Here is a 13,051-nt window from a genome sequence, read left to right on the forward strand (position 1 = left end):
AAGCCAGTATTTACAGGTTGAAGAATTTAGTGTATATCATTTAAGATTATAATATGCTGTGCCTGAATCCATAAATATGATTAGCTGAAGACTTGGTTCATATTTTCAGTAAGATGACCTGGGCCCTTGATTGTAAACAATCAACAAATTAAGACTGTGATTGGCCTCCGTAATCTCATGCAATGTATGGAATTTGAAAAGTTCTTCAGGTCACTATTTTGGCACAATATCTGAATTCTTGCACAAATTACTATTTTGTGACAGTTCTAATTTGCACCATGCAATGGTTCCAAATGACAAATCATGGTTACATGATAAAAGCCAGGAACTAGCATAATTTACTCTAGGATGTTGAATGGTCGCTGTAGTTTTGTCATTCATAAATAAAAAGCACCCTTCGTAAATTGGCTGATCGAACAGATTTGATAGCATTGTAAGAATTTTCTGTTACATTGTATATTACTTGCCTTGCCTAACAACTTGGTTTGTTTTGATTTCAACAGAACCTTTCTTTCTCTGGAAATGTTCAGTCTAATGTTCAGAGTGGCACATCTCAACATTTGCTGAAACCATGTATGCAATCTAAAGAAGACACATCCAAGCTTGTTCAAAGTGAACGGTAATGTGTGCTTTCTCATCATTGTAACAGTAACTGTGACTAATAGAAACAAATTTAATGTTTTCATGTAGCTGGCTGCAGTATACTCAAGCTTCTTGTATGTACTTTGAAAGCACCCATCTGCCATGTCTCAGTTAATGGGGGATTGTGAATGCTTCATGTGTCTTAAAATAATAATACACAGGATTTATGTCTAATTGAAACATGGTTACTACTTGTCAGACCTCATAACAGATCTGGTGACTGAACATGGCATACACCTTAGCCCTTGGACTGACATTTTATTCCTATGGTTACAGTGGTGTACCAATTGCAAAACTGTTGGACTGACTCTTTTTAGAACACTCTATGTAAACAGTATTTACAGGCCTGATACCTATATCTTAACAAGGCCTTCTGTTCTGATCTTTGTCTGTTAAAGGAATGCCCTGTAATCAGCCTGTAATTTTCTAGTGTGATATTTTGTTTATGCTATTTTGTACATTGCGTAACTTACTCCTATACTACCTCAAACATGCATTTTCAAAGATATGGTTCAGTACATGTAACCGGTATGGCAAAGTATAATATGTTTTTTTTTTTTTGATTATTTTTATCACAGTCGTGTGAGATGTCCTAGAAGTTTTTCAGAGTCATTCTTGGACCCATTTGAGTAAGATTATTTTTCCAAATTTTCTCTGTCATCCTAGCCTATTTATCATCTTTGAAATGAATGTGCCTGTTTGTTTTATATTAAATACTTACTATTTTCATGAATAGAAAGGCCTGAGATCCCTTCTTCATTTTGCACTTTTTCCATTACATATAGATTGAGCATTGACATATCTGAGCCTGAAGTGAATTCAAGTGATAGTGATGATGATGATGATGATGATGATGATGATGAGGACTATGAGCCAAGTTTTGATATGTCTATTTTGTAAGTAAATACTTTCATTTATATTGTTAATACTAAAGAACAATACCAGTTCCCAATTATGAAGTGTGTGCCCCTGACAAATCACTTGTTTGTAGTGCATTTGTAAATTACTAGAAAACACCTTTTTTCCCTGTTAGAGTTTTGTCTTCTATGTCACCTTCCTGAAAGGATAAATTAGACAACTGTTTGTCCTTTATCCCTATATTATGGGTTATCGTAAACATTTGCTATGACTACTGTCCAAGCTGTCATAAAGTCACCAGCAGTGTTTCAGTTGTTTTTCTTATACTATTTCTCAGGATTGATGGTGTAGAATTTTTTCCTGCCTTGAGTGATGATGAAGTTGTAGAAGATGGTGGTACATACGATGACGATGAAGAAATCGAAGATGACATAGATGATATACAACTGCCAGGTCTACGAAGAGTTCTCACCGAGGAAGATGGAGCACGCCTTCTTGATGACAGAACATGTCTTGTGTTCCTGGAACAACTCATTATCTTAGGCAAACAAAGTATTCGCCGTATCTGTGCCGTCAAATCGTGTAATGGTGAGATTTCACCTACTTCATCGTTTGTTGGCTCAGCTTTGTATTTAAAGTGGGTAAGTCTGTACTATCAATGTATGCCTTTTTATACTTGCACATAGAAATACTGTTGATGGCTTGTATTGAGTTCCACATATAATTGTCCATATATGTTCACCTTACACTAAGATAACTGTGGGCTTTGATAGACACAACAGCACCAGGTAGCGTCTTCCTTTCAATGTCTTGGTATGCCATACCGTAATAGGGGTGTTGTTATTTTTGACTAGCCTTAATATGTATTAATAGCATAGAAGGAAATGTGACACTTTCAGCTGGTACACTACAGTGATGCATGCAGAAAGTAAATTGGTATTTTTACCGACTTCCTTTACATCAGTACTGATTGTGGATGATATGTGCTGTTAATGACATGTCCAGCTGGCCATCTTGAATATGAATGGTGTTCCCAACCAATCCTCAAAAGGAGGCTCCATAGTGGTGATTTGTTGACAGCTGCTGCCATTCTACTCTCAGGAAATAATTATGGCAAAATTAAGTTTTTAGCTGATATTTTATCATTAAAATTTGTAGTCCGTCAACATATTACAAGATCCAAAGTACATACCTTCTGCCTGCTATAGATGAATATTGGAGACAGCATCAACTAGAGGTATTAAACTCATTTGACGGCCAAGAACTTGTGATACTAGGTAACTGTTGTTTAATTCAGATCAAGTTTTGTTCCTTTAATTTTGCCATTGTAATTTTTTCCACCATTTTAATAAAGTGCAAGCCCTTGTTCACAGTTGATGAGTAATATATCTTTAGGAACACAATTTATTCTGGTCAGAAGCAGTGCTTGGGTACACTTTTATATGTTTGACCAATATCTTTTCTGCTCTTTGTCGAAAGGGGATGGACGAATGGATTCACCAGGGTTCTGTGCCCAATACTGTTCATACACAATGATGGAAGACACCAGCAAGAAGATCCTGTCTATAATAACAATGGACAAGAGGGCCACAGACAAGAAATCAACGAATCTAGAAAAGGCATGCTTTCAGTTAAGTCTTGATGCACTACAAGAAAAGGGTCTACAAATAAAAGAAGTGGTCACCGACGCCCATATGCAGGTTACATCACTGATGAGTAAGGACACCATTAATGTTTCAGCTTTGACATGTAGACATGTTTTTGTGAAGTAATCATTGTGCAAGTAGTAATTACAGCTATGGTCATGGAGATATTGTTTCTGAAAAAATACTGATTACACATGATTTATGTATGAAACTATCATGATATTAGTGAATTTTTATTGTTCAAGTATCAGTTTAAATAGAACTTCCTTGCTTGGTATTACAGAAATTTATAAAATCATACATTCCCTATCTTACAGAGAAGTCATATCCTGGCATCAAGCACTCACATGATATGTGGCATGCGGCCAAGAATTTATGCAAAAAGATTGTGAAGGTTTGTAAGTTTTTCATATGAAACCAATGCCTTTCCAGTGATGTAGATGTTGGCAGACAGCAAAAGCAATCAGGTCTGAGCAAAAATGTGCTGGCTGTCAAAAATTTTACAGTGTTCATTAAACATTTGTAACATTTTCTGGCGACAGCAGGTTTTGACACAACTTGTAACAACCTATGATTTTACATGTGCTGCTTGCAACAAATTTTTCTACGTCCATGCTCTCTGTTTTATTGTTTTAATTTGTAATGTGTAGATTTGTAATCATCAATCTCTGGGCATTACACTAAGATGATATCACACATGACAATTTTAGTGCACAATCTGTGTAAAAACAAGTCTACTTTTCTTTCAGCCTGCTGTAAAGACATACAATAACATTGCACATCATTCGGTGTCTTCAACATCCTGAGCCACTCACATTTATTACATCATTAATTTGTCTCACCTAAACCATTCGGATATGTACAGCTGACATACATGATAAGCTGCATATAACATGTATGAACAAACATGACAAATCAGTGTTGTTTATTACATTTCTTCATGTTTTTTAAATCATTAGGCTGGGCAAAATAAAGAATGCAAAGGGCTGCTGAAATGGACTTCACACATTGTAAATCATTTTTGGTATAGCTGCCAAAAAGCATCTGGCATTGACGAATTTCTGGTAGGTTAAAATGATTATTGATATTGTTTCATTGTTGATGTTTCTTTGCTCCTATTTTGAGTGTATTACACGGCCTGTTTCAGATATTAGTGTGTGGTTAGACCTGAATAAAGTCTACATATTTCAATTTGTTTTAAAAAGAACAGTAGCTAGCACACAATAATGCAAGCTAATCTATAGCTTCCAGAGCAATGCCCACTCAATCTGTTCCGTAGTCTGTGTGAACGTCCGTGTCAAGATAACTGGATATATGGCACGCCACACTCGCTTTTGGAGAGTCGTACTCCACTACAAAAATCCCCACCGGTTTAGTGCAAACAGAAATTCTGAGTACAGGTATCAAGTCAAGGGAAGGACCTTTCATATGTCTTTTTGAGGAGTTATCTCATTTGAACAAGGATTCAAACCTGCTGAGCTATCATGAGGTACAGCAAGGAAGTTTGCCTAGCAGACCAGTAGCGTACACTAGGCTGTTCGATCAATGTTATGACCGCTGTAGGATCAATAATGGTGTCATGTTCGGTCTCTCGACATCTCCCTTTGCTTAGCCATGCGATTTTCCAGTCAAACACTGCGAAACCCGCTTGTTTTCTCTATTTGACTATTTCTTGCCATGTATTACAAGAAGAAGTTAGCAAGTGGTGGTATCAAGAGTGGGTCGTGGGTCAAGTCTGTCGCTGGGCTGGTACATTGTTGGACTGGATTTTCTTATATCAGTGTAGGTCAACACGGCGACCATCTTCCCTATGGATACAACAGCATCTCCCATGTCCTGCTCTGGCTTGCTGATCATGGTCTTGAGTGTAATTTTTGTGGGGCATTGTGCTTGTTGCTGGCCTATTAAAATACATGTATATATACAATGTTGATCATTTAAGTGATGTTTTATTGCTGTACTGCACATACCATTGTGTACAACCAATCTGAACATCTGCGATCAAAGCCCATTTTGTTCACCATGACTGCGTGTAGGAGCTCGTATCTCAGCATTTGTCAGAGAAATGCTTCTATTTCCTATCCAGTACTCTGATAAGTCTTCTGATGGAGACATTTTTAACATACTACCACTTTGTTGTTGTTTTACAGGAGATCTGGTGTGGTGTTATTCACCATACAATAAATGAACACACTTGGGGGTTGTGTATGGTAGAAGTAACAGAATGCAGTGTGACCATGGACCCCTTGCAGAACTAAGTGATGATAGAGAGTACCTCCAGAAGAACAGCACTGCGCACCTGGCTCTTCGGAATATTGTCTTTGACAAGGCTTTCCTGAAGAAGATTCACTACCTCTTAAATTACAGGTAAGCATCATTCAATATCTAGATTGTCCACAGTACTTTGGTAATCTTACCTGTGCTTGTTTTGTTTATTTGTATCTTCAATAAGTGAATCGATGAACTGCTATGGCGATGTTTTTAAATGTGATAACCCAAAATAGTAAAGACCTTAGGTGATGCAGGTTGGTAAGTATGGTGTGTAGACTTTCTGACAAGGTTCTGAACGTTAGGGACACAAATAAGTCAGTCGGAGATGCAGCCTTACATGTATTTTTGCTGGTGTGTGTAGAATGGGAGGATTGAGGTAATTTGGTATGTAAAGTTAACATTTTACTGTGTTTTTCTTGTGCAGATCAACAGCTGATTTGGAGTCATTCCAGCAGCATATTTTGATGTATGCCTCTAAAAGGAATGCATATACACCACCAGCATATAGAGCCAGGAACATCTTAGCAGCATTAGACCATAATGCACACCATGACAGGGGAATGAGCCAAAATAAGGAGGGTCAAGATATGTAAGTCTGAAAAAACTTTATTGTAACATCATCAAACGTAAATGCAGACTAGAACGTATTTATAAATACAGATGTTTTGTGGTGCTGCTGTGTTCTTCAAATTAAAGGCCCTTTTGGCAATCTCTAGGGTTATGTCTTTCCAATTTTAAATTTGTCTCCCACTGTTCATTACATTATGCAAAAGACATCAAACACAAACCAGATGGATTCATTGGTCATCATTTGGTACTGATAAGCATTTATGCATACACATGTAGTTATCTCAGGTCATTTTATATGGTTGCAAGGAAAAATGTACAAAGAAATAGCATATTTAAATACAAGGGAGGTATTCCTTACATACTGATGTTATGAAAGTATAATTATTGTGATAGTTGTGCAGTCAATAGACCCTCAAGCGTCAGTGTGGTGTAAGTTTGTAAAGTTGGCATTTTGTTGAAATTATGTCAAAGTTGTTTCTACTCTAAAAGCCAACATAATAATGAGAAACAAGGCAATAAGTAGTCCTTTCATAGCAAGAATAAAAATGGCATTTGGTGCATGAAAAATTTTGAACAGCTTATTATCTAATCTTTGCATTGTTGTATATGAACCCTGGTACTGATGGCAAGGGATAGAAAAAAGAAAGAGGAATTCAGTATGATATTGCTAAGCAGTAAGGTTGGTTTTCAGAATAACAGTGGAATTAATATCTTCATTTATACGTCACAGATACCACAGGAAATACAACAAAAAGAGCAGCAGATGGTCTGCAGCTCCCGTTAAAGCGCCTAAAACCTACCCATACATTGCACCATTGAAGAAACTAATTTTGGACAAGCGAATACAGGATACACACGGAATGCAGAAAAGAAAAGAGCTTGAGGCGGATGACCCAAGAAGAATTTCACTTCATCTTGCACCAACTGCACCACCATCCACTGCCACTCTAGTTCAAGAGAAAATATCCCGAAGAAATTAAATTCAAAGTTGACTGACACTGAAAACCAAAATGAACACTATTCTAGTCTAGACGGAACAAACCCAGTATATCGGCTGTAGGGGTCAGGATATCTGTCCCGAATTGCCCAGACACAACAACTGGGAATCACCATACGGTTCCCTGTTCCAAGACGGCCATGTTGCCACATGACATATTGTCTGTAAGCAGCATGTCTGTTGGCATCATTGTTGTCATCACTGTCGTCTGTGGCAAATATCTCTCTTCTGTATATCCTCATCATGGCTAGTACTGCTTCGTTTAATATCAGCACATCAAATTCCTAATAAAGAAATGAAAAAATAACATGTCCGTGTCAAGAAAACAAGAACAGACACCATCAGTATATAACAATTGGCAATTTTTTCCCTTCAGCTGGATTACCCACCCACATACATAGTATCAACACACACCCCTCCCTATATTTTGGTGGATAGCACCAGTTCATGTGTTCTTTTGTTCCAGTCAATTCTCCTGTGTGCGACAGTGAGTGATATCTCATGTAGCTTAGGTCGCCCCTCTGACAATCATATCAGTAGAGCAGAGATTGACCAATTACCCTAACTGAAACATTCAACTAGCAGCATGCTAGGAGCTATGCAGTTAAGTACAATCATTGTGCGCATAAATTTTGGAATTTTAAAAGATGTTTTTCACCTAGCAGTGTTTTGCTTTGTTTTTTTCTTTCCAATTTTTGACAATGACAATCTAAATAAAACAGTTACCTGGAGTTCATTCAGTCCTTTTTATACAGACCCTCAAATCATCAGGTAGTTGCAGTTGTCAGTTTGCCAAATCAACTCAAAATAGCAACAATTCAGTGTACAAAGTACACTAGTTTTGATATGAATTATGTTTTTATGGTCAAAAATTGATATCCATACAGTTTCATGTTATGAAGCTGTAACTTACATGTCATATATCACAGAAGAGGTGTATCGATTGCTGAGTTGTTTTTATAATTCAGAGTGAACTCTGTAAGGCTGTATCTCTTCAGAAATGTTTATGTCAGATTCACTTTCAAATTGTTACAGTTTATCTGAACAGCATATGTGGTAAGATTATGTCTGTATTTCAGTCAAAGGTGTAAGACTAGTACTGTACTGTTGTCAACATTTACACAGGTTCTCAAGATTACTAAATCTGAAAATATCAATTTATATTAGTCCTTGACAACCAGTTCCCTATTACTTTTTAGTCAACCAGTCAAATTAGTGAGTTACAACAGAATTTCAGCTGAAGATTTGTTAAATACGTACTGGTGTTCTTGATTTACAGTTTTGTGGATGCATTTCACAACAAACCCGCTCAACTTCTGTTGGCATCTGCCGACATCTTGTGCATACACACCAGTCAGGAGGTGGGGTCGTTGGGGGGGGGGGGATGGTATCCCTGCTGTTCTGGTACAACCGGAAAAACTAGGTCATGCACCAGCCCAGGATCACGATCCACCATCCTTTTCACCAAAGTTCGTAACTCTGGAGCGTCCATGCTTTCAACAGCTGCCTATACAGAAACAAAATTTTGAGTAGTTTACAATGAGAATGAATGAGCTTTATGTTTATGGATTATTGAATTATATTTTATATCAATATGAAAAATATATAAACATGTTTATACTTTACCTCTAGTCTTTGGCTTCTTTGATGTAAGCGGGCTACAGCATCACCTATCGAAACTGATAGAGCCCCCCCTACTAGTGCCTCGCCCACGTCTTCCTCTTGACCTTGTAGCTCCTCTCCCCCTTATGCTAGTGCCCCTGCCTCTTCCTCTACCTCTGCCACGACCCCGACTTCTATGTCCTCGTTGACCTCTGTCTCTTGAACTTGAACTTGACTCATCAGTTGAACTTGCCTGAAATAATGACATATTAGATTTACCGTCTGCTACTGAATGCTAAAATTTTTCAAAAAAATCAAAGGAAAACAAAGACTGACAAATTTTCAGTGGCCATGTCATTATAGGGTAAATTGACATTTCAATTGTTTTTGGTTTTTGCTAGAGAAATTAGCCTTGCACTATAAATTGAAGTAATTTACCTGATTTAGCCCTTCGCACTGGCAAAAGACTATGAAAACATTCAATTCCAAAAGGAGGATGGGACATTGACAAGGCTTGTTATAATCAGTGTTCTCCCCAGAGCTATTTATTATAGAGTGGTGGCCGCCACTCTATAATTTTTGGTAAACAATAGGAACTCATTACCATAACAATTACATTTATTGTTATGCAAATTAGCCGCTACTCTATCAGAAAATCCTGGGGAGATCACTGTATAATTGATGTAAATAATGCCAATCCTGCCCTGAACGTGACCTTCAGGTATAGAAATAGCAGATTTTTTGCCAGAGTCTGACAGATTTTTAAACAGGCTCGTCATGCCGTTGAAGGACAGGCTGCAAAACATAAACTCTTGTTTTTAACATGTAAGGAATTTTACCATGATGAATCCATAATTCTGTCATTCGGTAGGCTGAATATAAGAATAATTGGGGTCTGATGGCTTTTTACATCGCTAGTTCAAGAAATTTTGTCAAATCGGTTGATCTAGTTACGACCATGGAGCTAAAATGTACCATGATACAACTTTCGCAAACATTTTCTGAAACCACTCAAACCTTTTCTTTGTTCATCATCTTCAAACCATGGACGTACCATGATCAAGCTTAGCTTCAAACAAATGTTGTTTTCACGGTTCGCTCATGAACAGTTTATCTACCCTCCATGAGTTTATAGAGCAATAAAATTTATAACAAAGACGTCGATCAAACGTTACATTTTTTCGTACGCTGGATTTTTGGAAATAATTCAAGAACAACGCTATCACAGCTAGCTAGCCCTGGGTACGACGCTGTGTGTTCCGCTACAGCTAATCGCCCCGCTCACCACAGCTGTAGCGGAACACACAGCATCGTATGCAGGGCTAACAGCTAGTAAACTTGGCCAAATTCAGATTGAGGCCGTCCTCAACACTGTATTATGAACTGTATTGCATGAAAAAGAACGTTAGCTTTATCGTTGGCGATCGGTTGTAGCGTTGTGATTGCAAGCATGCGGGTATCGCCATTCAATCACATCGACTTCCTGTGTAATAATGTTTACACTTCTGGCGTTCATTAGCTATTGTTTCGACTTCGCGTGTGTACCGGTAATGATACATTGCGAAAGTGCGTAACTTCTATCGATCAAAATTACGATCATTATGATGCTCGAAAAAAGTTTTGCTGGTAGTTTTTATACTAGCGATTCCACTTTCTGCTGTAATTGTTCAAGAAAAAAATATATGTCAGAAATCACCTCGCTTCTACGGTGTTTGGAGAAATACACAAACGAGACATAAGCATAGACTGCCAGTCTGCAGAACGGAAAAGTCATTTTGCCGGTACCGGGATGTCATCGTTGTTGTTGTTGTCTTACTTTTAGATAAGTTTCTTTATTCTCTGATCGATGCAAGTCAATGCGGTTACGATTTTCATGGACTATTTATTATTGAAAAGAACAACTTGTATTTGTACTTACCTCGTAATCCATTGTGCTTTGTAAATGGCTCGAGGTCAAGGAGATTACGGGCTTGCGAATTCAGGCTTACGCATGCGCACTCCTGTCGACTGACGTAATTACAGTCTGTGTAGTTCTTAAGCGCGCTGTTCAAACATGGCGACTTGTGCAAATCGCGGCGATGACCGAACGAAGATTAAACGGCGGCGTATGCCTCATTTGGGTAAATTCAAACACTCTTATAATGATACATTGACTTTATTGAAGTTCCCGGTCACATTCGAGTAAATAGTTTTGGGTTTTTTAAATCGAAAAAATGTCAAAAGATACAAATAATGTCCCTTTAAGTAAGAATAGTATATGTAGAAAAACGACTATTCTATTTGCATTATCTATCTTCATTCAAAAAATGGCAAGGGTTGAAAAACTGACATTCAAAAAAGTGATTAAAATCATGATTAGTAAAATTCAAATGCCTCTTATTTAAAATGTAAGGATTTTACTGTCAAACAAAATAATTTTTTTTTTCAAAGAGCATTTAAAGAACACAATTTGAAAATTTCAAATAAAAATGACTCTGCCAGAGTGGAGTTACATTCTTTGGAAATTTTAAAATTGGGAGGAAAGAGAAGCCAGGAAATCGGGTGATTTGCATTCATTTGAATAAATTAACACTTCATTATCACGAAACTTAATGACTGCTTGACAAGCTAAAAGATAAACCCCACCAACATGTTAATCTTGGGTTAACATAATCATTAAAATTGAATTAATATTTGAAAAAACGTGATTGTTAAGCAAAATATGCTATGTTGGGTGCAGCACCCCTTAAGACGATAATTCAACAGGGCCGATTTTTTATCCTCTACGGAAGGGGTAACACGTTTGTTAAGCTAAGATTGCATGCCATGAGGTGTTGGCTGACATTATTTTTCGATTACTCATTATGCTGTCGACAGGAAAGATTTTTTTAAAGAGTGGATTTTATCAGATAAAATCCTTAGAGTTAATTATTAACACATAAAATATACAAGGCATTGTAAGTAAGATGAATGTAATCAAGAAATGGTAAGATTATTCCACTAGAGCAAGCTCTCATGTGTTAGTTATTAATGTACATTAGTTTCGGGAAAAACAGTCTATCGATGTTGACTTTGAAATTCATGTCAAATAATTCTCATACATGTGACTAAATATGTGAAAAATATTTCACGCAAAGTTGACGCCAATATTTGACATACACGTAGCTAGTTGATGTAATGACAAATATTATTATAGCATTTTTCGCTTGCTAATAAAGCACTTCACTAGCAACTCATGAAATAGACTGACCTTGTGATTAAATTGTAATAAACATGCGTGTATCATTATTGACTGATTGGAATATTGGTTCATTTCAAATATATGCTAGTCACACTGCTAACAGGTTCATGTGGTTCAATCAATGCCAATTTGGTCAATACGACTTAAAAACACTTCAATATATAACCAATGCAAACAGTATGATGATGTACGGTAGGACTAATAAATATAAATCATACATGTTGAACACCAGAGAGAGAGAGAGAGAGAGAGAGAGAGAGAGAGAGAGAGAGAGAGAGAGAGAGAGAGAGAGAGAGAGAGACAGACAGACAGACAGACAGACAGACAGACAGACAGACAGACAGACAGACAGACAGACAGACCAGCAGGAAGGCAGGTTTAATAAGTGTCGATACTCTCATTCTATGCTAAACCATTTTGATAAAGATCACTTTACAGGCAGTTTGCATGCCTCCGTTGAAGCTAGTCATTTTCGGTGTGGTGTGTTACCGACATGCAACGTAGCTTTTTCATTTGCAAACAAAAATAAAAGGTTCAATTTCCATCATCGCTCCAATAGTGACTCAGCAATTAGAGTATACTTTACCGGTGTCAGTGATAGGAAATGTGTGTGTGTTTGTGTGACTGTAAGTGTGTGTGTGTGTATTTTTTTGTGGTTTACCTTTGTACCACTAGGGCAAACTGATGTTATTCTCGTCCATTTCGACAGCGAAGTCTAGTGTTATTTTTCGTAGCCGTACTTCATTAACTGTTCTAATTGTGTATAGTTTTTATGATTCGAAACTTTACTTAATCATATTTAAAGATAAACAAAAACAACGTATGTACTGATAAGATAAAGGGTCGTGACAGATTATGCTCTTTTAATTTACATTACAGATACATATGTCCGCCTCATAAAATGTATAACGCATGTATACCCTAAACTAGGTCATGGCAACTCGGCAAATATATACTTTCTTCACAACTAGTACATGGCGTATTCGATAAACTTCCATTAACAGAAAATACCCTTTTCCTTAGCACCACAACTGAACAGCTACCCATGTTTTGTTAGGTTACAACAGGAAACAACTGCGGGTGGTATACCAAAAATTGTAACGTAATCTTATTACATGCTGAATGCATCTGATCTGATTTCAACAAATGTAAATTTTAATGTGCTCTTCTTTTCTGTACAACTTGCCATGTTAAGAGTAATTAACTGTAACATTCAAATTCAACAAAAAAACAACACAGCATAAC

The 13,051-nt window shown here is 37.1% G+C and overlaps 2 protein-coding genes across 2 annotated transcripts; one reads left to right on the forward strand and one right to left on the reverse strand.

Moving 5' to 3' along the window:
- The first annotated feature begins 513 nt into the window (after positions 1 to 513).
- Positions 514 to 8,609, forward strand: LOC139128799 (uncharacterized). The gene is made up of 10 exons (XM_070694508.1): positions 514 to 619; positions 1,221 to 1,271; positions 1,428 to 1,538; positions 1,838 to 2,141; positions 2,980 to 3,216; positions 3,464 to 3,540; positions 4,106 to 4,210; positions 5,297 to 5,513; positions 5,842 to 6,006; positions 6,718 to 8,609. Exons 1-5 carry the CDS (start codon positions 576 to 578, stop codon positions 3,034 to 3,036), a joined length of 567 nt encoding a protein of 188 aa, XP_070550609.1. The 5' UTR covers positions 514 to 575; the 3' UTR covers positions 3,037 to 3,216; positions 3,464 to 3,540; positions 4,106 to 4,210; positions 5,297 to 5,513; positions 5,842 to 6,006; positions 6,718 to 8,609.
- On the reverse strand, positions 7,005 to 10,516 carry LOC139128792 (P2X purinoceptor 7-like). Its single transcript, XM_070694505.1, has 3 exons — positions 10,505 to 10,516; positions 8,417 to 8,491; positions 7,005 to 7,268 (listed from the first exon to the last, which is right to left on the reverse strand). The coding sequence occupies exons 1-3, from the start codon at positions 10,514 to 10,516 to the stop codon at positions 7,005 to 7,007; spliced, it is 351 nt and encodes a 116-aa protein (XP_070550606.1).
- Between the last annotated feature and the right edge of the window lie 2,535 nt (positions 10,517 to 13,051).

This window comes from Ptychodera flava, unplaced genomic scaffold (genome assembly GCF_041260155.1).
Source record: "Ptychodera flava strain L36383 unplaced genomic scaffold, AS_Pfla_20210202 Scaffold_70__1_contigs__length_633064_pilon, whole genome shotgun sequence".
Lineage (NCBI taxonomy): Eukaryota > Metazoa > Hemichordata > Enteropneusta > Ptychoderidae > Ptychodera > Ptychodera flava.

Coding starts and splice junctions, on each gene's coding strand:
- LOC139128799 (XM_070694508.1), top strand. CDS start 576: ATGCAATCTAAAGAAGACACATCCAAGCTTGTTCAAAGTGAACG. Junction 1,272..1,427: donor TCATTCTTGGACCCATTTGA/GTAAGATTATTT, acceptor CATTACATATAG/ATTGAGCATTGACATATCTG. Junction 1,539..1,837: donor AGTTTTGATATGTCTATTTT/GTAAGTAAATAC, acceptor ACTATTTCTCAG/GATTGATGGTGTAGAATTTT.
- LOC139128792 (XM_070694505.1), bottom strand. Junction 7,269..8,416: donor TGGATCGTGATCCTGGGCTG/GTGCATGACCTA, acceptor TTTCTTTATTAG/GAATTTGATGTGCTGATATT.